This window comes from Gadus chalcogrammus, chromosome 22, assembly GCF_026213295.1.
Source record: "Gadus chalcogrammus isolate NIFS_2021 chromosome 22, NIFS_Gcha_1.0, whole genome shotgun sequence".
Classification (NCBI taxonomy): Eukaryota; Metazoa; Chordata; class Actinopteri; order Gadiformes; family Gadidae; genus Gadus; species Gadus chalcogrammus.
In genome coordinates this window covers 18,424,055-18,451,463 of record NC_079433.1, presented here as the reverse complement: position 1 = coordinate 18,451,463, position 27,409 = coordinate 18,424,055, and the positions used below count along the sequence as shown (strand labels likewise).

General features: G+C 42.2%; 1 protein-coding gene across 11 annotated transcripts in view; it reads left to right on the top strand.

The window, feature by feature from the left end:
- Nucleotides 1-27,409, top strand: part of LOC130375332 (uncharacterized) — a 52,610-nt gene that overhangs the window by 9,730 nt on the left and 15,471 nt on the right. For 7 of the 11 annotated variants that reach the window (XM_056582166.1, XM_056582165.1, XM_056582169.1 and 4 more), the window contains 38 exons: nt 915-939; nt 1,551-1,568; nt 1,673-1,738; nt 2,019-2,155; nt 2,440-2,556; nt 2,987-3,044; nt 3,130-3,177; nt 3,552-3,620; nt 3,743-3,882; nt 4,214-4,342; nt 9,178-9,232; nt 9,315-9,395; nt 10,139-10,162; nt 10,933-10,970; nt 11,061-11,126; nt 11,225-11,249; nt 11,336-11,359; nt 12,125-12,187; nt 12,301-12,440; nt 13,316-13,420; nt 13,562-13,613; nt 13,860-13,913; nt 14,004-14,045; nt 14,439-14,584; nt 15,461-15,565; nt 15,661-15,709; nt 15,906-15,986; nt 17,593-18,648; nt 18,787-18,861; nt 18,964-19,097; nt 19,491-19,583; nt 20,750-20,807; nt 22,206-22,255; nt 22,383-23,682; nt 24,469-24,590; nt 24,687-24,785; nt 25,671-25,728; nt 25,838-25,951. In XM_056582166.1, coding sequence (XP_056438141.1) covers nt 915-939; nt 1,551-1,568; nt 1,673-1,738; nt 2,019-2,155; nt 2,440-2,556; nt 2,987-3,044; nt 3,130-3,177; nt 3,552-3,620; nt 3,743-3,882; nt 4,214-4,342; nt 9,178-9,232; nt 9,315-9,395; nt 10,139-10,162; nt 10,933-10,970; nt 11,061-11,126; nt 11,225-11,249; nt 11,336-11,359; nt 12,125-12,187; nt 12,301-12,440; nt 13,316-13,420; nt 13,562-13,613; nt 13,860-13,913; nt 14,004-14,045; nt 14,439-14,584; nt 15,461-15,565; nt 15,661-15,709; nt 15,906-15,986; nt 17,593-18,648; nt 18,787-18,861; nt 18,964-19,097; nt 19,491-19,583; nt 20,750-20,807; nt 22,206-22,255; nt 22,383-23,682; nt 24,469-24,590; nt 24,687-24,785; nt 25,671-25,728; nt 25,838-25,951 — 5,116 coding nt within the window. The remainder of the gene's footprint in view (nt 1-914; nt 940-1,550; nt 1,569-1,672; nt 1,739-2,018; nt 2,156-2,439; nt 2,557-2,986; nt 3,045-3,129; nt 3,178-3,551; nt 3,621-3,742; nt 3,883-4,213; nt 4,343-9,177; nt 9,233-9,314; nt 9,396-10,138; nt 10,163-10,932; nt 10,971-11,060; nt 11,127-11,224; nt 11,250-11,335; nt 11,360-12,124; nt 12,188-12,300; nt 12,441-13,315; nt 13,421-13,561; nt 13,614-13,859; nt 13,914-14,003; nt 14,046-14,438; nt 14,585-15,460; nt 15,566-15,660; nt 15,710-15,905; nt 15,987-17,592; nt 18,649-18,786; nt 18,862-18,963; nt 19,098-19,490; nt 19,584-20,749; nt 20,808-22,205; nt 22,256-22,382; nt 23,683-24,468; nt 24,591-24,686; nt 24,786-25,670; nt 25,729-25,837; nt 25,952-27,409) is intronic. The other 4 variants (XM_056582171.1, XM_056582173.1, XM_056582172.1 and 1 more) reach the window with 4 other exon arrangements.

Below are 27,409 nucleotides of genomic sequence, written 5' to 3'. Positions count from 1 at the left end.
GGGTCGTCCGATCCCCGTCTTTTTCATTCTTTCAAACTGAACTGTTTTGCATAATGGTATGACCATTATGCAAAACAGCACATGCTCAAAATGTCCTTGTATGTGGTCATCTTCTGCAGTTAATCTAAACAATGGGGGGACGTCTGTGAGGCCCTCCTATGAATTCAGATGTGGTTTTGCTACTTTCCACTATTACTGTATACACATGATATATAGGCCTGATAATACTCATAGTTAATATAAAAGTAATGGTTCATTTCTCCCATAGGCGTAGCCTAACTAGTTTGTGAACGACTCGGAGCAACGCAACAGAAATTCAATGTGAACATAAATATCCTGGGCCATTTTTAATAGAATCCCGGACGATTTTGAAATTCCGCCACACATTTTTTTTTAAATGTCTCAAAAAACCGTCACTCCAGAAAAACGCGATTATGCGATTGCATAATTCAAGCATAATCAGCCAAAGTCTGCATATTCATGCGGGGGCCGCATTTTTTCAAACATGATATTTCCACGCAAAATATGCGGGGCTTGCATGATATCATAATCCCGGTATTTTCGTTGCAAAAAAATCACATATCTTAGCAGCAAGTTGAAAAAATATGCGTTTACTTCACACGAGCAGTCATTTCCCCCTGTTGCCATGGGAACGTTATGAAGTGACGTAATTACGCGACGTGAACATCATCGAAAACCTGAATTTTTCGCAAGTTCCCGCAAAAAATTGCATAAATGTGCCGCATATTTCGTTGCACTTTTTTAGTGTGCCACGGGTTGATATGCGTGTGTCTCATGCCGAATACGAGAGATTTGAGAGCCCGATTTGTTTAAATTCTAGTGACTTTTCGACTGACGGCTATATGATATTTAAAAAATGTATCGACCTAATTCTCCACTGCTTGAACCCGCAGCAAATGGTGGTGCTCTTCCCAAAAGGTACCCCGTTGTTTTTGTTTTGAATTTTTATTATTATTATTATTATTATTATTATTATTATTATTATTCTGTGTCTTATAGGTCATAGTTCATATTCATGAACTATTTCACAAACCGAAAATAAAATACATTTTATTGGCGACTTTGAAAAAAGTAACTTGGACATGTGCCACTCCAGATAAAGAGGCTTCCTCTTATCAGGTTCACCCAGGGTCTGCAACAATTTTTTTTTGCTTTAATAGGTCCATGCCATAATCTAAGCCTAGAGTAACGCAAACCAACCGTTTTCGTTGAATTCGTATCATGTAGCAAACCTGATCACTTGGATTTAATTGATTAATTTGACATACAGATTTAATTTCAGTTTTATCAGTTGTTTCAATGTCTTGTGACCCAGTCACCCCAAATCAATACCAGATATTTCTACTACATTGGACAAATGAGGCAGCGGAGAGATAATTATTCTCTAATGCCTACAATTGGTGAAACTGATGCAAGAAGACGCTGTATCTGAGTTGAAAGGGTCAAATATACAACATAAAACTAACTTCATCGCAGTGATTCCTCATCAATTTTGTTTTTCTGTTGTGATCATTTTTTTTTTTTTTTAGGGAAATTCCATAATCGAGGTAAGTTCGATCTGCTGTTTCACAAACTTCAACAGATTGGTTGTTGTTGTGTTTACACCTGGCTAGCGTGAGAAATCCCTCCCATCTCTGCTTCTTCCCTCCAGGGTATTTCTGCCACATAAATGTTATGGAGCATGTCGCAGAGCACCAACCGGACCGGATGATCATAGGTGTGTGTTTGTGTGTGTGTGGGTTGAGTGACACAAACCAACCCTTGTTATGTGCATTTGCTATTATTTTTGACGTTGTATAGAATGTTGATCTATTGAACCATCAGAAAAAAGTTATGTTATTTGCATCACTTAGCGGATGTAAATGGCTGTGAACCAGGATTCACCAAAGGATGAAATGCCTTTGCACCCTGCTGCAAGGCATTGCATCCTGTGTCTGGTTCTTTCTGCTTGTGTCTGAGCAGTAGTCTTGTGTGCTTTTTTGTGTCTGTTCTCCTAGGCCTGTCCATGGTGACTGTGTGTCATCAGGCTGAGCTGAAACACGTATTCTACTTGTGCCATCTGTGTGAGGAGAGCTGCACACAGAAACAGATAATGGGCCACCTCTACTCTCCCGCTCACCTCATCAACTACTATGTAAGGGTCAACCTTCAACCAGCTGTGTTTCCTCATTCTGTTTCTATTATATAAAAAAAAATTTGTAAGGTTTTTTTTTTTGCTTGAGCTGGGAAGGGGGGGGGGGGAATTATTATAATTTTTTTAACAGCATTATGTGGCATTTGAGATGCCCTCTGAAGTATTTTTCCGACATACTCAAGGTTGTTTAAAGTACGGGGGTTGGGGATGCAGTGAAAAAGTGAGCTTTGGTTATTGCTGAGTGACAATACATTTACATTTCTTTAAATGTGATGCATTTTAAGACTTGCACAGACCCTGATGTGCTGAGTTTCTCGTGGTTTCCGGGCCCGAGTATGTTCCAAGATGTGAAGCCCGTAGCCATGCGGGATGTAAAGAAGAATGGAAATGGGGTCTTACAGGTTTGAAACCTTTTACACTCCAGAAATGTAGAGCTGGAAAAATATGACAAAGTGTTGGCTATTTGAATTGTAAAACTGTTTTAAACTGAAAAAATACTTGACATTTGCTAGGAGAGAGAGAGAGAGAGAGAGAGAGAGAGAGAGAGAGAGAGAGAGAGAGAGAGAGAGAGAGAGAGAGAGAGAGAGAGAGAGAGAGAGAGAGAGAGAGAGAGAGAGAGAGAGAGAGAGAGAGAGAGAGAGAGAGAGAGAGAGAGAGAGAGAGAGAGAGAGAGAGAGAGAGAGAGAACTTTTCCGCAATGTAAGGACCTTGCTGTTACCTCCTATCTGTCAAGAAGGGCTCTGTGTTAGCCCTAATAGTTTGACCTTATTGATGTTAAACGCACTATGGCACAATGCTATTTTTAATTGAGTGTACCCTTGTGTTATTTAGGTTCTGGATTTGCCTAAAGACCTGTTCTGTGTCATCAGGGGAGCCTCTTACGCTGCAGGTACTTCAATGCAGTGAATTCTGCTTAAGTTTTCATATCCCAGTCAAAAACTGACTTGTTTTAACCTGGTCATGTTCCTCCTCAGTGATGTCTACACTTGAGGAAAATGAGAAGCTTGCATCACAGCTCAAGGGTTAGTTCCTTCTTATAATCATCCTTTGATTATTTTGTATTAACCCTAACATGGTGATTCCAAAATGCATTCTGTAGTTTACTATTTCTCATTGTTTGGTCTGCTGTGCTTAATTTTTATACAGTGCCAGTAAAGCATAAATGATCCTTCCATCCCATCTCTTTCCCTGCAGTAACCCTGAGCCTCACACTTTGAGGAACCCTGCTTTGTGTCCTATTCATTGGCTTATATTCCTTTCTGCTGGTTTACTTTTTTTTTTTTCTTTCTAATTCTACTCAAGCAAGTTGTTTATTACGATACAGCAACTGAAGCCCTCAGAGTAATTCCTTCATTCAGCGTTCAGTGGTTAACACGTGTTCTTGGTATTTTTTTAGAGAGCAAACCAAAGCGGATATCGGTGCAGAGCTACGTGGCCTTCCCACGCAGAAAGCACGCCCTCCTGGGTCAGTACACACACCAGGAGTACACCGTCGGTCTGACCGCGGTCAGCCAGGAGGAGGGATAACTTTCTTTATAAGCTGACTCACGCTCCGCCTCCACATATGTGGTTGTGTTCTCCCTGCAGGTCTCCAGCACCTGGTGGAATGCGTCTGTGACAGGGAGAGCGGTAAGAAGTTCCACCTGTGCACGCTCTGCCAGATCACACTGCGCGGACACGCCGTCATCAGCCATGCCATCAGCTTTGACCACGTCTATCGCTACATTGTAAGTGAACCCAATGTGGTTCTTTAGAGTGACTACTAGTTTTAAAGTCATTTAGAAAAAAAATAGCCAAAGAGCTCTGCTGTGAATTCAGATGTATGCCCATCGCCATTAGTGTGCACTGTGCAGGTAGAGGTTAGGCATCATGCTCAGGAAGGCCTGCGGGCAGGTTGGGGACATTTGGGGTTTGAACCCAGTACCTTTCGCCTGGCAATCGATCTGCAATAAGCCACTACAACCGCATGCCCCCGACCATTTTTGTCAAATTGCGTACTTTGATAAAATTGTTTTGTGCGCGTACTATTTAATGACCTGGAAATGTGTTTGTATGCAGAATGCATGGCACCCCTCAACCCTGAGATCCAAGCAATGCTACACGGAGTGCAACGCCCTCTTCAAAACCAGCATATTGCATTATGCACGGCAAGCGGAGGAAAGGAGTGGGACCAACAACAGCATCAAGGTCTGCACACCACTTTGTCTACTGAACTAATTAGAGGCTGAAAAGAGGCTGATTATGAACAAGTCCAATAGTCTTAATATAAATACGACAAACCAGTACGTGCAAATTGAAATGAACTGGAAAAGTTTAAATCAACTTAGGTAAGCCCAATTATAACAAAGGTAAATGGACTGCATTTATATAGCGCTTTATCTAACCATTGGCCACCGCTATACAATATTGCCTCACATTCACCATTCACGCACACATTCACACACCATCGGCGGAGTCAACCATGCAAGGCGACAGCCAGCTCGTCGGGTGCTAACAGTCAGGGTTAGGTGCCTTGTTCAAGGACACCTCAGCTAGGAGGAGCCGGGGATCGAACCAACAACCTTCAGGTTACCAGCCAACCCGCTCTACCTCCTGAGCTACTCCCGCCCAAGGTGATCAAGAGGGCAATTTTAAATATCTATGATGCCAAGATATGCCTTCAAATATTTTCTTTATAGATAGAAGGAAGTTGGTTTGAAAAAAATTGTTAAGACTAAAATCAAAACTAGAATAATAGAAAATATATACTGAGGGGAAAAAACGGTCTGTCTAGTTACTGGACCAGATGAAATGAGACGGAGAGGTAATAAAGTCTGTCGGCACGAGGACCTTGGATTTATTAAGTAAAGTGGCAACGGTTATACAGAGTCATAAAGCGTGAGAGATCGAATATGTCTAAGTCCCTAATCAGCGCTGATGGTTCGTCCCGAGCTTCGCCTCCGTGGAAGGTCTGCTTCAGAAGAAGATGAAGAGTCACTGTGTGATACAGTCTTATGCTGTATCCTCCTCTCGATGAGGTGTGTGCGTTTGAGGTGTGTGTGGTTCTGTGTGTTTTTGCTTGACCTTGGCTCTCAGGCCCTGGTATATGCATGTGTATCTCTTGTGTTCCTCCTAACGGGGGAGAGCTCCTCGAAGTGTCTCCTGTGTGATAAATTAATGTGGCTCTCAGGCCCTGGTATATGCATGTGTATCTCTTGTGTTCCTCCTAACGGGGGAGAGCTCCTCGAAGTGTCTCCTGTGTGATAAATTAATGTGGCTCTCCCGTTCTTGAGGATGACTGGTGCATTGTCTGAGTGTCCACCATTTGCCTGGTTGGGAAATGGGGCCTTCGGCTCCGGCCTTGACCTGACCATATTATCATGTTTGTGTTATGTGTTCGTTGGGTTAGAGCAAGAGTTGACTATATTGTAATGTGCCTGCCATGTGATGTGCTCATCAGGCTAGGGTAGGAGTTAGCTATATTTGTAATGTACATGTGATGTACTCAGCAGGTTATTTTGCCCAACAATACCCTTCCCTGGGCTTCAGTTCACATTCTTAAAGTCTAAATTAACCCCTTGTTTCCAATAAAATGGCAACACAAAAAAGATATTGCATAGTCTTGAAAAAATTGAATAGTTCCGATTTTGGAACGCAGGGCTATCTTTCCTGAGATTATGTGCAGGATATCATTGTTCTATCACTTCAACTAAATCAAGTAAGAGAGTAAGGGAAATCGAGGGGTCCGGATCAAGAATGAAATAAGACTTTATTGTTATCCGAGAACAACAACTAAGCCGAGTTTGTTATGCAAAAGAACTGCTGGATGTCTTGACTATTGCGCTTCTTAAGGTTTCCTTATACAATGGTTTTTCTTTTTTTCTAGCAGGGACCGTTAAATCAGCATTTATACATACAATGACGGGAGACGTATATCAACACGTTCCATTGTTCTAGGTTTGAGAAATGGAACTGACCCCTTGATAAGTACACTGGGAGATCACCAGAAATAGGTTTGGGGCAGACTCTGGTGTCTTGTCAAGTCCCACTTATAGAAAATCAGATGATTAGCTACTTTCCACTATTAATGTCTCATCTCATCTCATTTTCGTCCGCTTATCCGGGGTCGGGTCGCGGGGGGAGCAGCTCAAGCAGGGGGCCCCAGACTTCCCTTTCCCGGGCCACATTGACCAACTCTGACGGGGGGATCCCGAGGCGTTCCCAGGCCAGTGTTGAGATATAATCTCTCCACCTAGTCCTGGGTCTTCCCCCCACTGGACGTGCCTGAAACACCTCCCAAGGAAGGCCCCCAGTGGGCATCCTTACCAGATACCCTATCCCTAAGGGAGACGCCAGCCACCCTTCTGAGAAAACTCATCTCGGCCGCTTGTACCCGCGATATCGTCCTTTCGGTCATCACCCAGCCCTCATGACCATAGGTGAGGATAGGAACGAAGATCGACCGGTAGATCGAGAGCTTTGCCTTGCGGCTCAGCTCTCTTTTCGTTACAACGGTGCGGTAAAGCGAACGCAATACCGCCCCCGCTGCTCAGATTCTCCGGCCAATCACACGCTCCATAGTACCCTCACTCGCGAACAAGACCCCAAGGCAGAGCCGGATTAAATAAATGGACTACACTAGGCAGACTGTATTTTTTGGGCCCCCCTCCATCGATAACCTAACCTAACCCTAACACTTACCAAAGTTACTAATAAAAGTTAATTCACATTTTACATAGCGTAGTCTTTGGTTACAAGTTGGTTATTTGTACGCCAAAATAAGTCATGTGTTGTATATTAAACAGTCTATCAGACTATTTTTTGATTTTTATTATTTATACGTTATTACACGGCTCTATTAAATGCTATTAAATTATCCTTATCTTATCCATTGCCAGTGTCATTGTTAAGGCAGTAGTCCCAGTAAATCACCAATAGGTGTCACGGTGTCAGCATTGCTATGTAAACAGAGCAAAAAAGATAAATGTAGTAAGCTATTGCATTTTGCAGAAAATCTTAATTAAATGTGTTGATTAAATTGAAAAGTTAAATAAGTAGTCAAATATACAAAGACTAATAAAATATGCAGTCAGAGAAAGTGTGCTGTAGTGGTAAAGATGTTTATTTTCATGGACAAGCATCACCTATCTTCAATTTTCCAACACTCTCATTTAGCATGCTCCACTCAGGGATAATCTTCAGCCTTCCAGCACCACAGGCCTCCATTGCAGTAGAAACACATCTTGACAGCATCATCACGATCTTGTGGAGAAATAATAAAATGTATATATAAGCTGAAAGACAGCTGTTTGAGATTTGAATATACCGGTACTTGGTTTGTTCCTCATATTTCATTTCATTATAGTAGAAAGTATAGCCCTATATTATGCATTTCATTTATATGCATTCACTTTACTTATTAAGATTTAGATTTTTAAATGGAAAACTTACATTTACAGATGCTTTCTCCTGAGTTTTGATGAGGCAAAGTCCTCTATAATGTCTTCAAAATCCAGGGAGGTTGTAAATCTATTCTCAATTGCCAACAGGGCAAAGGCATTCTGTTTTTTTTCTGTTACTGTTGCTCTCCGGTATGTTTTCACTCTTTTCATCGTAGAAAATTACGGCGCTGATGTTGACGGCGCCACAGCGTCTTCCGCTGTCTTCACAGCTGTCGGACGGCTGCCCGACAGAAACTTCTGTAAAGCCCCCCGCTGTTTCTTCTTTTGTTCCTCTTCATTTTTTTCTTTTTATGTTTTGCCGCACCCAAAAGCATCTTGAATGTTAGCCTACACAAGAAACGACCTGCCTGCTAGCTTTATTGTTCCGCTTAGTCTTGACCCGCTGACCTCCTCTCGGACTTAACTGATTGGCGTTAAAGGCACCCAGTGCAACTTTATGTAAACATTCAATGAAAAATAAACATTCAATTTCTAGTCTTTTTTACACGTAGTAAGTTTCAATAACTCCATACCATTACATATCGACATTCAAGGAGCAAAGATGAGACGTCGCTGTGTGGTGAGAACTGATAGAAAATCGTAAACAACAACAATCGCCGGTGGGGAGAAGCCATTTTTCCATTGACTGGAAGCCTGCTTTATTTATTGTAGGTTACAAAAAATAAAGAAAATGGCGGCATTGTTGTTGTTATCGATTTTCTATCAGTTCTCACCACACAACGACGTCTCATCTTTGCTGCTTGAATGTCGGTATGTAATGGTATGGAGTTATTGAAACTTACTACGTGTAAAAAAGACTAGAAATTGAATGTTTATTTTTAAGCCTCGAAAGTTGCACTGGGTGCCTTTAATGTGACGTAACGTTAAGATAAACAACGTCACTATTTTTACTTAATTAATATATATTGATATATTATCACTGAAATAAATAGTAGGCAGGACATTTGTATTGGCTATTTCATTTTTTTTATTTTTTTTATTTTTTTTTATTTTTTTTTTTACTTCTGTCTGGGCCCCCCCCCGCCGATCAGGCCCTAGGCACGTGCCTAGTTTGCCTTTGGGTTAATCCGGCTCTGCCCCAAGGTACTTGAACTCCTTCACTTGGGCTAAGGACTCATTTCCTACCCGGAGTAAGCAATCCATCGGTTTCCTGCTAAGAGTCATGGCCTCAGATTTAGCGGTGCTGATCCTCATCCCAGCCGCTTCACACTCGGCCGCCAGCCGATCCAGTGAGTGCTGAAGGTCACAGGCCGATGATCCAATGAGGACCACATCATCTGCAAAAAGCAGTGATGAGATCCTCAGACCACCGAACTGCAAACCCTCCCCACCACGACTACACCTCGATATCCTGTCCATGTATATCACAAACAGGATTGGTGACAAGGCGCAGCCCTGGCGGAGTAATGTATTTATATGATATATAGGCCTAATAATAATCATAGTTTGCCATAAAATGTAACCGTTAATTTCTTCCATACCCCCCTCCTGTTTGTTAAGTAAGTCAGTAGGAAGTAGTCAGAGGTGCCAGCTGGGATTATAGTTATTTCCACACATTAACATATATTTTTTTCTGTTAAGCAATTGACAGTGACGACCGAAGTGCTTAATTTGTTGGAGGCATCCTATTCAAAAGGTGAGTCATCTAAAGTGTATTGATAAATCATTCAGAATCCTCAAGGTGATAGTGTATTAACACGTTTCCTTGGTGTTTGCAGCCTTGGCCACACTGGAACCCATCAGTAGGGAGTGCAATGGGAGAAGCTTGATCACTAGCATACAACCTGGAGATCCCCTTGGTGAGTAGCAGTTTAAAAGCCTCCGACAACCTGTCAAAAAATGTAAAAACTGCCTGCATGATGACACTTAAAAGTGAAGTGTCTTAGTGTTCATATACCAACATTTGAGTATGAATAATCACAAATAAATATAAAAATGTTTGTTCAAAATACATTTAGCTGATTAGCTTTGTGATCAGAGTGTTGCTTGCATACTTGATTGACACCTATCCACGCCTCCTTTAAATAATGTAGTGGTGACTGTAAAGTTGAACATGATCATAGTACTGTGGAAGTAAACAAAGGTTTTAATTGCTAGGGCTTGTTGCAATGATTATTAGGCCCTAACCGACGAAGTTTCCTTTCAGGGGCTTTAAAGTCTGACAAAGGAGAATTACAAAGAAGATGCATAGGTTGTTTAGAGAAAGTAATGGCAATGATGCTCACACACACTTTCGCGTCATTTTTTTTTAAATCCCCTTCAGTGCGAAACATAGAGTCCGTCAAACCGACTGCCACATCTTGCTCCTAGTGTTTGTGACCGATTAATTTTTTAAACGTTTAGCTTCCCTGGCCTACACCCAAATTTAGTATTGAGTTTGCAATCAGCAAGAGAGGTTAACGAGCACAGCGACGCAGGCAGGCTGGAAATGAAAGCACAGAGGTGCCCCTCCAATGTAGAATGACGAGTTGGAGCGCTGTACTATTATTTCCGTGTCCCCACCACGATTTGTGATCACTAACACTGTTTTTTACTCATTCAGCAGTTGAAGATAAAGACCAAAAAGGTAAATCTATGTTTTGAATCCTTGTTTAACCTCCTTGTGTCTTGGATAAACACAACACTTATACAAACTAAGAGAGCCGAAGTTTGAAAGGTAGACGTTATTGTCAATTAAAAAGTAAAAACAAAACCTGAATACTTTTGCAAAGAACTTTGGATCATGGTTCAGGTTGAATTGCCAAAATGTGTGGATTCCTCCTGCATGCAGTGACCAATCCCAATGGGCCTAGGAATTAGACACTTCACCTGTGTCCCCACCCCACCTCAGCCACTTAAATGTAGGGCAGAAACATTTATTTCAAATTGATTGTAATTTTCTAAACAACCCGACAACAATCACTAAATCAAATGCTCTTACAAAAATAACGGAAAAATCCTTTATCCTTTGCTATTGCAGGCCTGTAATAAGCCTTATCAATAATATCATTTGAATGGCTTAACTGTCTGTCTCCACTGATCCGGCTTCTTGCATGCAGTCTTCCCTCACAATTAATTCGCCAGACGGGAGTCTCCCAGGACTAGGATAGGCAGACCTATTGCTAAAGCTAGCGAGCTAGTCACATGTTTTGGGGAAGTGGCCCTGGAGGAAGTCCTGAAGGGAGGGCCGGGGTTTAGTTTTCGGTTGGTTACTTTCAGAACATAGCTTGCTCTGGCTGGTCTCTCCAAATTGCCTGCTCTAGCTTTAATTCCTATAACTTGCAAATGTTTTTCTTTGTTTTTTGCTTTGTCAATAAAAGCTAAATAAATCTACAATTTTGATTTGCCTCTTTGCAGAACATCCCGCTAATCCATCTTTAAAACTACGATGCCAGGTACATTTAATCAGAGGTCAAGACATTGCTACTTGGCTGACTGCCTTCCTAATTTTTACTAATTGTTATAATTTCCTCACCTCTTGTCAGATCTGCAAGTCTGATGACCTTATGTCCAACTACACAAAACATTTGAACCATTGGACCCATGCTTCTGTAAGCCGATTTACATCATCGTTGTTTTGTATTTTATTGTTTTATATTGAAATATTCCCTAACATACTTTTGTCTTTATTATGTGCCAATGCTACCAGGAACAGAGGAGTATATTTGGTTCAGGTACGTTTCTCTGGTTAAAGCTGTACTATTATTTCCATGTCCCCACCACAATTTGTGATCACTAACACTGTTATTTACTCATTCAGCAGTTGAAGATAAACACCAAAAAGGTAAATCTAAGTTTTGAATCCTTGTTTAACCTCCTTGTGTCTTGGATAAACACAACAATTACACAAACTAAGAGAGCCGAGGTTTGAAAGATAGACGTTATTGTCAATTAAAAAGTAAAAACAGAACCCGAGTACTTTTGCAAAGAACTTTGGATCAGGGGACAGGTTGAATTGCCAAAATGTGTGGATTCCTCCTGCATGCAGTGACAAATCAAAATGGGCCTAGGAATTAGACACTTCACCTGTGTCCCCCACCTCAAGTCCCCACTGATGTATATACACTTATCCTCCTCCGGATTCTCAGTAAATAACATGATAAAGAATTCACCTCTTAGACATTACAGTCATATCAGAGGTAAGGCAGTGAGGTTCTCTGATTAAATGAAATCCTCTCCATCTCTTCGTATTCACTTATGAGGTGAACCAGATGTTGAGAGGTTAGAACAATAAGGTCAAAGGTCAATTTGGTTCCAGCTAATCCTGGGTTAATCCCAGGGAAAACCAAAACCAAACTCTACAATAAATAAAACACCAATCCTTAGCTACACTACATTTTAGTTGCATGGATATGACATGCTGCACCACGATTTGGTTTCATGAAAAGACATGCAGAGTCGGGTTAATAATCTTCTGGATGTTTTGGTGACGGTCGCTACTTGCTGTAGACAAATCAGCATGATGCATACATTATCATAGTTTCAGTTAAAAAGTTATGTATCTTACAGCAGTCACATTAACACGGCATCCTTTTTGTTCAAATGTTAGCAGGAATCCCTTACTTGAAGCTGTTTGGTTTAATGAGATGTCCGTCGGAAGAACCCATCATAGGTGCGTTATACCCTTAGAACATTGGATGGTCCTACTTGTACGTTTGGTTTGTTTTACATGTACATTTAGGGTCTAGGGTCTTCATCTTCTCAAACAAACACATTATGTTTCAGGTCTTCCCTTCATTGTGGTCTGCATCTGTTCCAAGGTTAAAAGGCAAGCTGGTTACCTATGCTTTGCCTGTTCGGAGTACTTCTCGGACACAGAAGTCTTGACGCACATGAGTTCTCAAAGGCATGCCTTGTTTACAGTGGTAAGCAGATGCGAATCCACAGGACGTTTAGAAGAAGTTCTAGAAGAACGGCAAGAAATATAAAATCACCTGGCAGAGGCAAATCGTGGTGATACTTTAGGCAGGGGAAAGGGTAAAGGGGTTTGCAAGCCTTGGCTTTAGAAGATATATTTGTAAGAATTTCAAAAGGTTGTATCGGCGATGTTGGGTGACGTCACTTCTGTTGGTACAAACAGTCAGCTAGCCCCTCGCTTCCATGTTTAATGCATCAAGAAAAACTATCATGAACACGCATCTTTCCATAGCCTTCCGGATACTTATTCTTTATTTGGAAAATACACATTGATATTCCCTCATCCTCTTTGGGATTGATTCAGCCATTCTAGCTCCTGATAAAGACAGACGCTGCCCTCCTTCAGCTCCCACTTAGCTTGCAAAACCCCACAACACTCACCCCCTTTTGGTGATTGGTTGGAATACTATTGTTTGGGGTTTTGAGTGGTTGGTGGTAGCCTTTGTTTTTTGTACGATCTCCGAGCATAGGCTGCCTACAGAGACGCGTTTTTTTGACGACCTGCTTATGGGGCGGGCAGCTAGCGGATCGTGAGGAAAAATCAGATGAAAGTGATAATTTATGTTTCAGCCTGAAATCGTTGATACAACCTTTTAAGTTAAGCTTCTGCAATGAAAGATATGCCTCAGGCAAATTTGTTAGTGTTCTCTCTTCCGCTCACACTCTCTCATATCGATGATTTACCCATGAGAAGCTTTTGTGTCCTAAATTGAGGACAGAAAAGTGTAGTACAATAACCCTTCTTCCTCTCCCTCAATCTCGCTCTTTTTTGGATCTCGCCCTCTGGCGGTCGCTCTCTTCCTCTCTCTCTGGGTGATCGCAGCTGCAGCAGAGGGTGCCGTTTGCATGGTACGACGATATGGACACAACGGTCCTGAGGCAATTGGCACTGGAAGAGCAAAAGGCCTATGCAGATCGCATTCTAAAGGTACAAGGGATGTGTTGCACTTCTGTGTGTAGTAGAACTACCAAAAGTGACTTGCACCAATTCGTGCAAAGCAGTTGCTTACACATTCCCTTAATTTTGAGATTTTAAAGGAAAGAATGAATGTAATCATTTCTCTAACAGGTCTTTGATATACCTTACTCCATATTTTCCACGCTCAAGATGACCTTCTACAGTAAGTAGCTCTAGCACAAACTTCACAGTGGAAGTTTGTACGAATGCTTCTTTTGCTTATTTTTATTTGTATTAATCTTTATTTGTATTAAACCTTTATTTAGCCAGGTAGTCTTATTGAGATTAAAAATCCTTTTTCCAGAGAGACCTGGCCAAGAAGGCAGCATTAAACGGTCACATTAAGGTTTCACACAAATAAAAAAAACGAATGCATTTACTAACTTATTCCTTTTATGTTTTGTTGTAGACTTGACTAGAGGAGAAGAACTCAGGAATGTTCAGAAACATTTGAGAAATGACGGTTGGTAATCAAATTCTCCTTTTTTATTTATATTTTAATTGCAAACAATTGTAAATAATTCAATCAAATGTAAATTTTGGTATATCACAGTTCCATGCTTGACCAACCCGAAGCCTGAACTTCCGTTGCTAGGTGAGCACTTGTATTTTTATTGATTGGTATTTATTTTATGTTAAACTTGTCTCATTCAATTATATTTGTATCTTTATTGTTGAACATATCTTTGTTATTCAGAGAAGCATTGTGGGGTTATTTAATGCTCATTGCATTGTCAAATATACACGGTTGTTCAGTTTATTCGTGTAACTTTTGTGTTCTTGAACACTGGTTCCCTACCATCCTCCGTCTTCCTACTCCTGCACCGTGTCGTCACATGGTCTTTTGATTTGTTTGTGATTTGTTTGTTTGCACGTGCCCGACTATTCTCTCCTCGCGCTCGGGGGATATGTATATTCCCTGTTAATTTACTTTGTTGTGTCCCTCCATTTGCTCTGTTTTCACTCCGCTTCTGTTCTCTTTCTTTAGGTCAGGATTTTGTGGTGAAGTACAGCATGATGCATGGACAGAATTCAAAGGAATGGAAATTTCTCTGTTTGCTCTGTGGCCGAAATCTGGGAACAAAGGAGAGCACTGCCCACGTGCTCAGTTATGAACATGCCAAGAATTTCCTGGTGAGTCTGAAAGAAATAAATCGGCTTTTGATGAGTGTGGGAATGTGTGTGGATGATGGCTGGTTGAAGCAGCCTCACCTGGTGGAGTCTGATTGGACTCTGGGGCTGGGTGAGGCTGCACACCTGTTGTACACTGAGTAATCAGTGTGTACAGGTTAGACCAGCCATCTCCACACACACTCGGTGGTGATCTCCTGCATGGCAGTGGAGCCCCCTTTCCGTTTAGATTAACACTACTTTAACAATCAACCAGATTACCACCACCACCCTGCGTCCTGTATGTGTCAGGAAAAAGTCACCTGGGTGACTTGTATTAGTGGATATTGCTACAATGAGATATTGAGATTTGGTAGTCAAAAAGGGGAATATTGAACTGGATAAATTTAAAGATACATCTTCCAAATGCAAGGCATAATTTGAGGTCAAACTAATCTGTCATTTCTGTCCAATGTCTAAATTATGCAAAAATGCAAAAATGTGCCTGGCAAATAAAGCAGAATGTGAACACAAATGTTATACATGCACATTTTGGTTGCACATTTTTGCCGTCCTTATAGTCGTACCCATATACGCGTTGGCCTATGGTAGTAGACGTGCCTATTTCTTCGTTGACTTATGGAAATAGTTTGAGAGGGCTTGGCCCTCACACGCCTGTACAATCAAAGCACTGGTAGTCGTAGGATATTTGCACTCTCGCAGGGTAACCGCAGTCTATGGACAACCCTGGACCCAGAATGTCAGCAAAGAGGTTACCGGCTCCCGGTGTCTTTTGCCGTGTAGGCGTGTCAACTTTTCAACTCTTGGTCTATCCCTTTTTGAAGACTTGTTTTCTATATGTGATGTGAAACCATAATGCTCTGTTGTGTTCCTTTGTAGGAAAAAGCCCACTGTGGCTCATTGGATTGTAGTGATGTAAGTAGAGAAACATTACTGGATCTTGCAGAGCAAGCAGCAGAAAGACACCCAGTATCAGAAATGCAGGTAAGTGTTTGTGGTTCAGTGGTTAAATTCAAAACCTCGAGCTTCCATATCTATGCTTCTACTGTCTTTTTCATAATTTTCTGTTTTACTTTTAGACTCTATTGCTTGACGAACCTCTCTTTGAATCGAATGAATATTTAAAGGGTAAGGACATTCATTTTACACAGTCCGGACTGAATGTTTCTCTTTTGTCTGTTCAAAACTTCCTCATCTCTGGAGTGTCTCCTTTTTGTTTCCGGATTTAAGAAGAACTTGGGAAATTACGAAAGGCATAATGAATTTCCTTATTTGGGAATTTTTACACAAGATTTAACACTCATATTTTACTCGTCTGTTTCAGCTGTTGAAATACTCCAACGTGTGAAGCGGAGACAGAGTGACTGTGAGCTCATCCCTGTGCTGGCAGCTGGAAAGAGGCTGGGTAGGTGACCAGATGTTTTCTCTATGATTTATTTTAGTCTGTACTGGGTATAGTGATTAAGTGGCTTAACTCTTATGTAACTTTGATTATTCTACTACTTGAATAGGGTATGTCATCGTTCAGCAAGCAAATTTAGTTTTAGTTTTTTACGTCCAAGTAATTGATTCTGTGAGCTATCAACCACCAGCACTGCTTCCAGATCTTGGGGTGGAAATAACCGAGATCTACCGCGATCTAATCACTTCAACTAACTAAGAGAGCAAAAGAAATCGAGGGCTCCGGAGCACTGCCGCTCAACAGACCCCGGTGTCCTCATTATCCACACATACAAAGCAGTTTCTTGTTTGGGGTGTCCGACCACAATCAGTCATAGATTCCTGTAAGCGAGTGGTCAACAACGCTTATCTAAAGCACCTGGCTGAGGTCAGCACGCATTGACCCCATCGCCTCTGGCTCCTGTGGGGGGTTCCACCTTACTCTCTGACCCCAGACTCCCTGTGTCAAGCCTTGGATCAGAATCCAGAGGCGCTTTAGATGTTTTCTACCATTAGATATTTAGGCCTAATAATAATCATGGTTTACCATAGAATATAATCATTCATTTCTTCCATAATCTCTCCCTGAACGCTCTGTCGTCTCTCAGCACACACTCAATTGTAGAATCATCGTCTCCTGAAACGAGAGCTTTTTATTTCGATGACTTTCTTACCCTTCTTACCCTTCCTTCACCCCCACCCTCCTCATTGACCCGCCTCGCTCCTCCTCATTTGCATTATAGCTACAGACACCAAAACAGCGCATTTGGGGGAAGCTCAATGTGCTACTGGCTCGGAGTGGCTGTAACTCTGCACGACGGCTGAATTTCGGGATACGTCTTTGAATACCGTGTTAGTTGCCCACTAATACCTATATTAAAGAATACATAAAAAAGCATGTCATGGGACCTTTAAACATCACCTGCTGACACATAAACAAATCAATTCATGCAAAATATAGCCTATCATTACGTTGCAAAAACGTTTGAAAGAAATCGCACAGGCACATTTTTTGCATTTAAATGATTAATCTATAAAAAGGCACAAAATATTTCTGAAATGTTCAAATAACTTCACTTGTGTAAAGCAATGTGTATTGCTTTCTATACACATTTTTTAAATATCCCGCGCAGCGTGTGAACGCAAAGGATTGTGGGTATTTTGGCTCGTTGAGGATCCATTGATGCATCCTTGAAATTTCGCGGAATTCTCAAAAATAGAGGATGCGAAAAGGGCGCGAATTTCCGATTGTCCTCAACATTGGAACAGTGCTTGTCGGCGTTCTATGACGTAGCGTCCTTAAAAGGGAAACCGTTGAGCATGTGTAGATTTGTTTAATGGTTTGAACGAAGGTTGATAAAATGATTGAGTTACGATAAGTAAGAGTGTCAGAATGGGCAGATGTCTGTGCTGTTTTAATTAATAGCGTTTGGGTCTATTGATCAATGTAGTGAAACAAGTTCTTCTAAAGGAAGGCAGGATGTTTGGGTGTGTAGGCTTTGGAGTGTTATCTGGGATGGATCTCTTATCAGGAGATTCATCATCAACTTATTGCTCTTCCTCTTTCGTAGTCCCAAATGAAGTGCTCCAGGAGATAGGCCATGGACATGCAAAAGAGGAGCCTCAAGCAGAGAGTGAGAAGTGGACCACTAAGGGTGGGCAACCTGCTGTGAACAAACTCCACAGCATAAGCTACACCCCTCCAAAGCGCACCAAAACTGAACCCAACATACCTGCAGAGACTCATGGTGGTCCAACCTGTGGGGCGACCAAAGAAATGAAAGTGACCAAAGAGAGGGTTAGTACAGAAGCCCCTGAAACCTCCTCAAAAGGCCCTGTTAAATCGCAACCCGAAACAAGAATGGAAGTGGACTCTCATCCTGGAAAGAAAATCAAAGAGGAACCAAAAACGAGAGACGAGGTTCAGACCGTGCCCTCGGTAGTGGCGACCAATGAAATGCAAGTGACGAAAAAGAGGGTTAGTACAGAAACCCCTGAAACCTCCTCAAAAGGCCCTGTTAAATCGCAACCTGAAACAAGAATGGAAGTGGACTCTCATCCTGGAAAGAAAATCAAAGAGGAACCAAAAACGAGAGACGAGGTTGAGACCGTGCCCTCGGTAGTGGCAACCAATGAAATGCAGGTGACGAAAAAGAGGGGGAGAACAGCAACCCCTGAAACCTCCTCAAAAGGCCCTGTTAAATCGCAATCCGAAACAAGCATGGAACTGGACGCTCATCCTGGAAAGAAAGTCAAAGAGGAACAAAAAACGAGAGAAGAGGTTGAGACCGTGCCCTCGGTAGTGGCTTCAGGGCAGCCTGGGACGCCTGTGAACGTTAAACAAGAGCCGGAGAATGAGGGAGAAGAGGCCAGAGTAAAGGTGTGGACCGAAAGCCCAACACAAATGTGCACCGCAGAAAGCATGGAAGAGACAGCCATGTCGAGAAAGAGGAAGGCTCGGGGAAGTAGTGAGGAGGCTGGAAGCCAACGACTGCGACTCTGCCTTGTGGATGTATCAAAAACAACAGCAAATCCCTCTGGACATCTGACCGGAGTGGATGATAGGAATGCCACAGAAAAGGCCTTGTTGGAAGATGTCAAACCAGCTAGAGCTCAACTAGATAAAGGTGAGTATCGCCGTCTATATTTGGGTTGCTTTTGGAAGGGTTCATAAGTTGGGCTGGAACGCTAGTAAATCCAAACCATTTCATTGCAATGCAATTCACTGATTGATATGTATGTGGTCGACAATGGTTGTTCCTCAGTTCTCGCTAGCCCTCCTGCATTTCCTTATAAATTGTGGGATTTTATCAAGATGAAGGATCGTGAGCCAGTGATTGGTCAGTAACACTTGAATAAAACATTTTTAATTGTATCTATAAATGCTTCTAAAAGCAATGATCTCAAATGGTGACCATTTGTTTTCACTTTCCTTTCTCTAGGTTTACATGCACTCATTGAATGCCATTGTGAACCGTACGCTCCAATCTACCTTTGCAAAAGCTGCTGCGTGAAAGTCCATGAGAAAGACATCCTTGGACATATCACTGGAATGAAACACCGAATGCGGTATCTGGTGAGTAGAGGTTGAATTGATATTGGTACACTTAGCCATGTCTAGCAGACACTCGTTCTACCATCTGTTCCAGGATTTTATACAATCCTTAACAACATACTTTAAGAGTTCACTACGAAGCATATGCTCATTTAAAGTGTGAATTTTCCAATTTATTTGAGCTCTTGTCACCTTTACTTCTTTAATCTAGAATGCAACAAAGAGGTAACCAAACGGTTAACCCCATGACCTTGAGTACTATCCACTTCATGTATGGAAGGTTATTCTTCTCCCTTCCATACTTAATTACCTTTTCAGACAGGGTTAACATTTGCATTTAGAGGTATGACTACCTAAGAGCTTGAGACGTTAACCCTCTCATTGTGTCTGTCGTTTTCAATCTGCTCATTTCAGAAATTGCAATCCATAAATGTGAAACGACAGCAGTTGGCCGTCAGAATCGCTGCAGCTGAACAGGAACGACGGGCTGGATTTGGAGAAGCTCAGGTGTGAAATGACATTCAAAAAGTATAAAATTCTCTCAATCCTCGTTCAGACTTTAAATAAATGGGTCGTTGGATAGTCCTAGTGGTTGGCATTGGCTTTTTGGTCAGCTCCCCATACGCAGAGTACGCAGAAGGTTGCAACATTTTTTTTTTCTTCTTTTTGTATAATAATAATAATAATACATTTAATTTAGAGGCGCCTTTCAAGACACCCAAGGTCACCTTACAGAGCATATAGTCATCATAAATCGTTTAAAAAAATAAATAATAATAATGTAAAGCGCATTGCTGCCCGAATAGAAAAATAGCAAGGTTATGACATTTTATGAGATAATTGTGCCGTCAAAACGAGAAAACATTCGTGATAATACGCACAATTTATCTTGTAGGCTTATTATGAGAAAACAACTAAAGCTTTTTTGTATGGATAAGGAAACCATTTCCCTGGGAGTATAATCATCATACGGTGGGATATGATATGAACAAATGTTTAATCATATTTATATGATTATATCACCAGATGTGAAATATTCTCATTATGCACAAACCAAGTCGTTACAGACTGGGCTTGGGGAGATAATTATTATAGTCACAAATTATTATATTAATAAGTAATGAGATTAAGTACTATGAAGCAGACTAGGTAAAACACAACAGAATGAAGCAGAGGAGGGGAAAACACAACAGAATGAAGCAGAGTACGGGAAACACAACAGAATGAAGCAGAGTAGAAGAAACACAGCAGAATGAAGCAGAGTAGAGGAAACACACGGCCGAAAGTGCAAATGGCAAAAATGCCATTCTAGTATAATGCTACAGTGTTGCATTTCAAACACGGCTACAAACATTGCTGACTATAAAAGCTCTATTACCTACTGATGAAAGCCCTTCCGTTTGTATTATAAGAAATTATGCTAACTTGGGTAGGGATACTTTATGTTTTGGAATAATGACCACTTATGTCCAACGGTGTCGTCAGGTTAATGAAATGTGACTCTTCGAAACAACCGCTTTTCTATAATCGTAAAAAAAATGAAGAGAAGTAAAAAACAGGAGAATAACATCAATTTTTGTCTTATTGCAATTACGTAGACTATAAAATAGTTGTTAGTTTTGACAAAGTGTGCTGCAGATGCTTATCCCACATTTCCGTTTGTGTTTATCTAGGTTGTTGAGCTCACTCCAGAGCAGTATGGTGAAATGTCAAAACAAAGCTATGATTTGGGTAAGCGCCCCCTTGCCTTGATTTAACCTGATATGTTCTAGGCCTCTTGACCTTGGGCCATGCTACACATTTTTATGAAAATGGTTTTGGGAACGGAAAATGAATTCCCTTATCGTGTGGAAGTGTTTCATTGAGTATACGTTTAATACAAGTGCATGGCCATTGGAAGCTATACACTCCACCATACGAGTTTATAGTAACGAATAAGCTCACATTGATTGGGAGGCCATGGCATCAGTACTAAAAACAGTAACACAACTTCTTCAACATGTTGAACCACAGAGCAAGGATCATTCTTGGGCCATGTCGGCACTTAGCGATTTAAATTGAAATAACGATAGTCCCGTCCACACTAACAGCGCTTTCCATCACTGAAAATTAGAGGCCGACCGATATAGGATCTTTAAGGCCGATACCGATACGAATATTTTGTGATTTAAAAATCTGATATGTCGATATATCGGCCGATATATATTTTTAAAATAAATCCAGAAACACACAACAAAACAAACAGATTTCCCTAACATTGGTTATTTGTAGTTATCCTTTAAATCCTTTTCACTCTCAGCTTACATGTAACAACAGCAAAACTGGACATGGTAGTCATGAATTAAGTCATGAATTAAGTCATGCTTATCGACTTTAGAGAATTGATGGGGATGTTCTTTTAATTGTTATTCAAGCAATGTATGTCTCGTGACAGTTGCTAACTTACCATGATCACACTTGCACACATGAGCTGTGTTCGAAATCGTTCCCTATTCACTCACTCACTATTCCCTATATAGTGTTTACAGTGATATAGTGCACTATATAGGGAACAAACAAACCAGAGAGACGTTTTCGCGGTTATTCAGCTTCTTCTCCTGCGGAAAAACACGACCTTATTGCATCGTGGTATGGGAGTAACATGTAGGGAACTTCGTATGTACACTCAAATTTGGGGTATTTTAAGTCAGCTATATCATGCACTATAGTGCATGAAATTAACCACTGAGAATTCGAACACCACTACGAAATGGCGAGCACCCTATATAGGGCACTATATCCGTGATAGGGAACGATTTCGAACACAGCTATGAACAACACCGATGATCTCCGTCGATCTCCGTCATTCACTGACTGAATCAGAGGGTTTGGGTTGTTAGAGCGCCCTCTGGTGGACAAACAACCCCAGCATTTCTTTTAAAATATTAATTTATCGGCCATTATAAATGCCGATACCGAATAGTTTGAAAAATGCCTAATATCGGCCTGCCGATATATCGGTCGGGCTGAACATTTAGCTTCGAAAATAGTTATCTAATAACCCGATCCTAAAAGAGACCAAAGAAAATCTTCCACAGTGTATGTCATGTGAAATGCATCTTAACGTTCTGCTGTGGTCTATCTTCACAGGCCTGCTGTTATGTCAGAACACAATACAGAGATCTCCTCCCGCCCCAAAGGTGAGGCAATAATTTTGTTCTAATAATATTCAAAAATCAATTCTCCTGTAATCACTTCAAAATCCTTCTGTAATTTCCAAAAGGACAGAAATCCATGTCCAACTGCACTTTGTTTTTTGTTTTGAAGGTGTTGACATGCAAACCTGATGCTGTGAGACCCTCTGCAGCACAAAAGCAATCTCCATCTTTGGCCCTATCGACTTCTTCTGCCTGTGGCACAGGCGAAACTACACACGTAGCCAATCAAACTAAAGCACAAAAAACCGAATATAAGGTGGAATCCTTATCCACACTTGAAAATAGGGTATCGGTGAAGGGGTTAGATACTGAAAAAAATAGTCCAAGTACAGAGACAGGCAAAGTGTTTGTGCACAAAATTGGAATCCCTTCAAAAACCATTGTAGAAAAATGTATACCTGCACCCTCCATCATATCCATGGCCCCATCTATTTCTTTATTATCCTCCAAAACCAGGGTCACATTTGCAAAACCTCTTGAAACCTCTCCCAAGTCGAGTCCATCCATCAAAAATACGTTGACGCATGTCTCAAAAGTGGTCAGCGACTTCGAATCTGCCAAATTCCTCGGATCTGCGACCTCATCCAAAATTGAAGCGCAGACTAAAGGGCGAACAACCCATGACCTACAACCGCTGCCTGAAACAAAACAGCCATCTTTATCTGTGGCCCTCATGCCTACTTCCAACACTGCTCCCCTTGTTAGTGACTCAGGCAAAACGACATTCTTCCCCCCTAAACCTAAAGCGCAAAAAACTGGATTGCCGGAGAACAAAGCAACCTCTTCCCCCACCCTCAACAGTGGTGCAACCTTCAAGGTCTCACGCACTGATGCAAACACTCAAATCACAGTGACTTCCAGATCGGTTGTGCCTGAAATTGGGATCCCTGCAAAAAACCCTGTTGAAGAATTCATACCTGCACCCTTCTTCAAACCCGTTGCCACGGCGCTTTCTATATCACCCTCCCAATCTAGTGTTGCAGTTGTAAAGACTCCTGCAACCTCTTCCAAGTCTATTCCCTCCACCTTGAATACGTTGACAATTTCCTCAAAAGGGATCAACCCATCAAAATTGGGGAACGCCCTCAGAGCTGTGACCCCGTCCAAAGACGCAGCTCCCGCTATGGACCAACAGCGAACGAACCCGGATGCCAGCATCGTGTGCAAAAGCACCCCGATTCCCCACAGTGGTATTTTTTCCTACCCACAACCTGTCGTGGAAGCTCTGTCCCCCACCAGATCGCTCCTCTCCAAACCGCCAGTGGAACGAAGTACTGCCAGCACAGAGCAGGGCTTGGGGTCCGCCTCACCGACCACACCAGTCTACAGCCCCTCCACCTTCCCACCAAACCACACGGCGGTGGCCGATTCCTCCAAGGACCCAAGGTCAAAAAACCAACCAGTTGTCGGTAAGTGTTCTTCTCCCAAATATGCTTGTCTTATGCCCGCCTTTTCCCCGGCATGGTCCACACGTTTACACTGACCGAGGTAATATACCAGCTTTATTTCGCACCCCGATTTACCCTCTCAGACCCTACACATATGGGCTCTTTCATTTTGATGTAAATGAGATTAGACGGCTTCGCGGTTCTAGGGGCAGGACTTGGTCCGTGGTGTGGCTGCGTTGTCCCTACAACAGAGATAACGCAGTGATATCAACATGAGTAGTTCTAACTAAAGAGACGGTGAAATCCAAGAGCTGCTGACCATCATGGGAGAGAAGCGGATGCAGTCGCATTAAACGAAGACGGGGAAAGTTGGTGCGACCTAGGAGAAAGTACCATAGAAACTTTCAGGATAAAAACAAATAAAATGGAATATGTTGGTGTTTTGCACTTGTAAATAGCTAATCGGTTTGTAGACTTCAATCTGACGTAGTCTATTCATTCTTGCAGGGGAGTAGCTTAAATAACAAAAATAAACAAACATTTGGAGTATAAAAATTATTCTGAAGAGGACTCCTTGCGTAGTCCCGCCTACTCCAACGAACCAAGAAAGCCGGCTCCTTGACGAAGGAGGATTATACCCCTCGGTTTTACAAAGGCTAGACAGTGAAATTGCAGGGCGTGCCAAGCCAGTGTTTTTTTTTTTGCAGTGTAAAACTTCCTATTTAATCTTTTTTTTTCTTTTTTTTGTAACCTTTTGGCTGGGTGTCAAGAAACCTTACCCCTGGACTATTGTTCTTTTTTCTTCAGGAACGGGCAGCCTTGTCGTGGTAAAATGTGAAAAGAGGCGCCAGTCCTACTGTCTGCTGTGCTCGGTCCGGCTGAGAAAGGGGGATCACATGACCAGCAACAGCCACCGTTATAAATATCTGGTGTGTGTGTGTGTGTGTGTGTGTGCGCGTGCTAGACCAGAGCCCAGATTCCGGCAGGGCTGAGGTTGAACATGTGTTCTGATGTTCTGTCTACAGAAGTTCCATTCTTTTGCCTGGGATTTGGACGAGAAGAGGATGCTGACAGCGGTCACTCACCTGGCTGATCTAGAGAAGGTGCAAGGGACTGTCGTCAAGGTGATGACGGCTGCCAGGCCTTCCCCCAAAAACTTGATTAATTAAAATGATTATTAATCAATCATGGTCAGAATTTAAATGAATTTAGGGTGCACTCACACTAGGCCATCTGGCCGTGGCCGTTGGCCGTTTTCACACCTAACCGTGCTCAACTGGCCCCATTGTTCTCTGGCCTGCACTCACACTAGGCCATCTGGCCGTGGCTGTTGACCGTTGCAACTGTGGCCTGGCCACGGTAGGCTCTTGTACATACGTCATCACGTTGTAACACGTCATCACCAAGCGTCCGCTGCATGGACCATAATAAAGTCTGCCGCCAGTCAGAGTTTTAACGACAATGGACAACAACACAGAGAACACAGTTCGCACTTTGCTGAGTCTGTGGTCGCGGATTCTCCCAAATACATCAGGAATTCTTGTGGGTCTTCTCCAACTGTGCCTGAATAGCATCGTCTGCCCAAATGGCTAACAGACACTCGACTTCTCTATGGGACCAACGTGAACCAACAGTTGAACCGCTTGACGCCATGTTCACCGTTTAATGGGAGGGAAGGCTCGTCGCCTTTATTATATCCATGATCGTCGCATGGACTATACGTCATCCAGCTCAGGTTGCGTAGCCGTGCATATGTGCGCGTGTCGGCTCATTAGCATCTGTACCGTGGCGGCCCGTACCGTAGCAGCACACCTCTCCAAAGTGGCCAAGTTGGCCTGGCCTGGCCAGACTGGCCACACTCACACTGGCAGATTTGAGCATGGTTAGGTGTGAAAGCGGCCACGGCCAGATGGCCTAGTGTGAGTGCACCCTCAGTTTGTTTGTTATTGAAGCAAAGCCTCTTAGACACAGAGCACATGTCTAAAATAATTCCTATTTTTGTATTTTAGACGTTGGTGGTGAATGGTGAGATTTACAACCGTCTGGGAACTATTTCTGAAGAAAAAGGTAACAATTCTCAGCAAGTGAGAAGGTTGAATAGTGTACTGCCAGTGACGTCTAGTGCTGTACCTCTCAAGTATAAGCTATGTATTGATAGATTTGTCTCCCTGTGAAGCTCTAGCTAAAGTGAGGGAACTGTTGGAATCCCAGAGTCTCTCATCCACCAAAGCCAAAGCAGAAGGCCTCCAATGTGTCTCTGTTTCCCACGCAGCGTCAAGCTCAGCTGATGGTAAATGACTTTCCTTCTGCTCCCTTTATAGTCTGGTGCAAAATATGATGTATACCTGGTCAAACTGAAGTGTGTTTGTGTTTGTGTGCGTGTGTGTGTGTGTGTTTTGGTGTTGCCACCTCTCTACATCATACGAAACTGGGCTTTAGCCGTCCAGCCAAGCAATGGTCCCTCTGAGCAGCCTCAGTCCAGCCATGTTCCCCATCTGCTGCTCGACAGCCCAGGTCAAAGAGCAAGCAAAAAACAACAACAACAACAACAACATATAGAAACGGTGTACAAGAAAAGAGTGGGGCATTCTAGTCCCAAGAACGTAACCGACTTAAAGGGAGTAGGCTTGTCTGATAGATGAGTTTTCAGGTGAGATTTGAAAGTGATAATGTAACTGGAGTGTTGGATGTCATGAGGCAGAGTTCCAGAGGTAGAACTCTCTGCTAAATAACCTTAAAATATAAGTGAGAGAAAGAACTTGGGGGGCTCTCTCCTTTGTGGCCCTCATAAAGCCCTCCCTGTCTCTTCCCCTCAGGATGACGTGAGCCTGGTCTGGAGGGGGTTAAAGCTTTAACCAGGGTTCATCTCGGGGGCAGAAGAGGGTGAAAATCATAGGGTTGGGAAAAAGTATTTATTCTTTGCTGCATCGCGATTCTGTGTAGAACGATTGCGTCTCGAAAGGGATAATTTCAGTAGATTTAAAATTATTTAATTTATCTTCAATTTTGTATTGGTCAGTTTGATGCGTTATTAACGGCGTTAATGCAAACCAATTTTAACCGCCTTAATTTCTTTATTGTGCGATTAACGCTCTTTTGGCTTGGCAAATGTAGTTTTTTCACCTGCTGTCTAGAAAGAACTAGTCACGTTAGAAAAACTACTACACCATACTGGATCTAGCTACACCGGAAACAAAACAACAAGCGCACCGCACAAACTTATTGGGGCAAGCAAGGATACGGAGTGGGTGAAACTCCTTAAAAGTGTGTGTGTCTTTGTGTCACTCTGTTCGAGCCTGCACGAGATTTCAATGTTGGCACTGCAAGGAACTTTTATAATTGCAATATTGTTATCCCGCAGTAATCAGCCCGACAGCCCCGAACCGTTAACGGCCCACCGGGAATTCTCCCGACTCTCCCGACTACCACTCTGCCAGTGTGTGTGTGTGTGTGTGTGTGTGGTCTCTCTTCTTCTATCCATCTTACCAGCCTGTTTCAGCCTACGCATAGCATGCACGCAAAATCACAGCCAGACACAAGAACGACGAAAAAGTTCTTATTCTTCTAATTGACTAAGAGCAGCTTTTTCTTTAATGACATAGAAAAGAAAGATTAGAAAGAAAAGAAAACTGAATCTGTTTATTTTTTACCTACTTCCATAGTGTGTTGCAATGCAAGCTGCAGTAATTATCGAAAGTCATATTTTTGATTCTTTAAGATCATCACAAAAGTAGGAAGTGATTAGCCA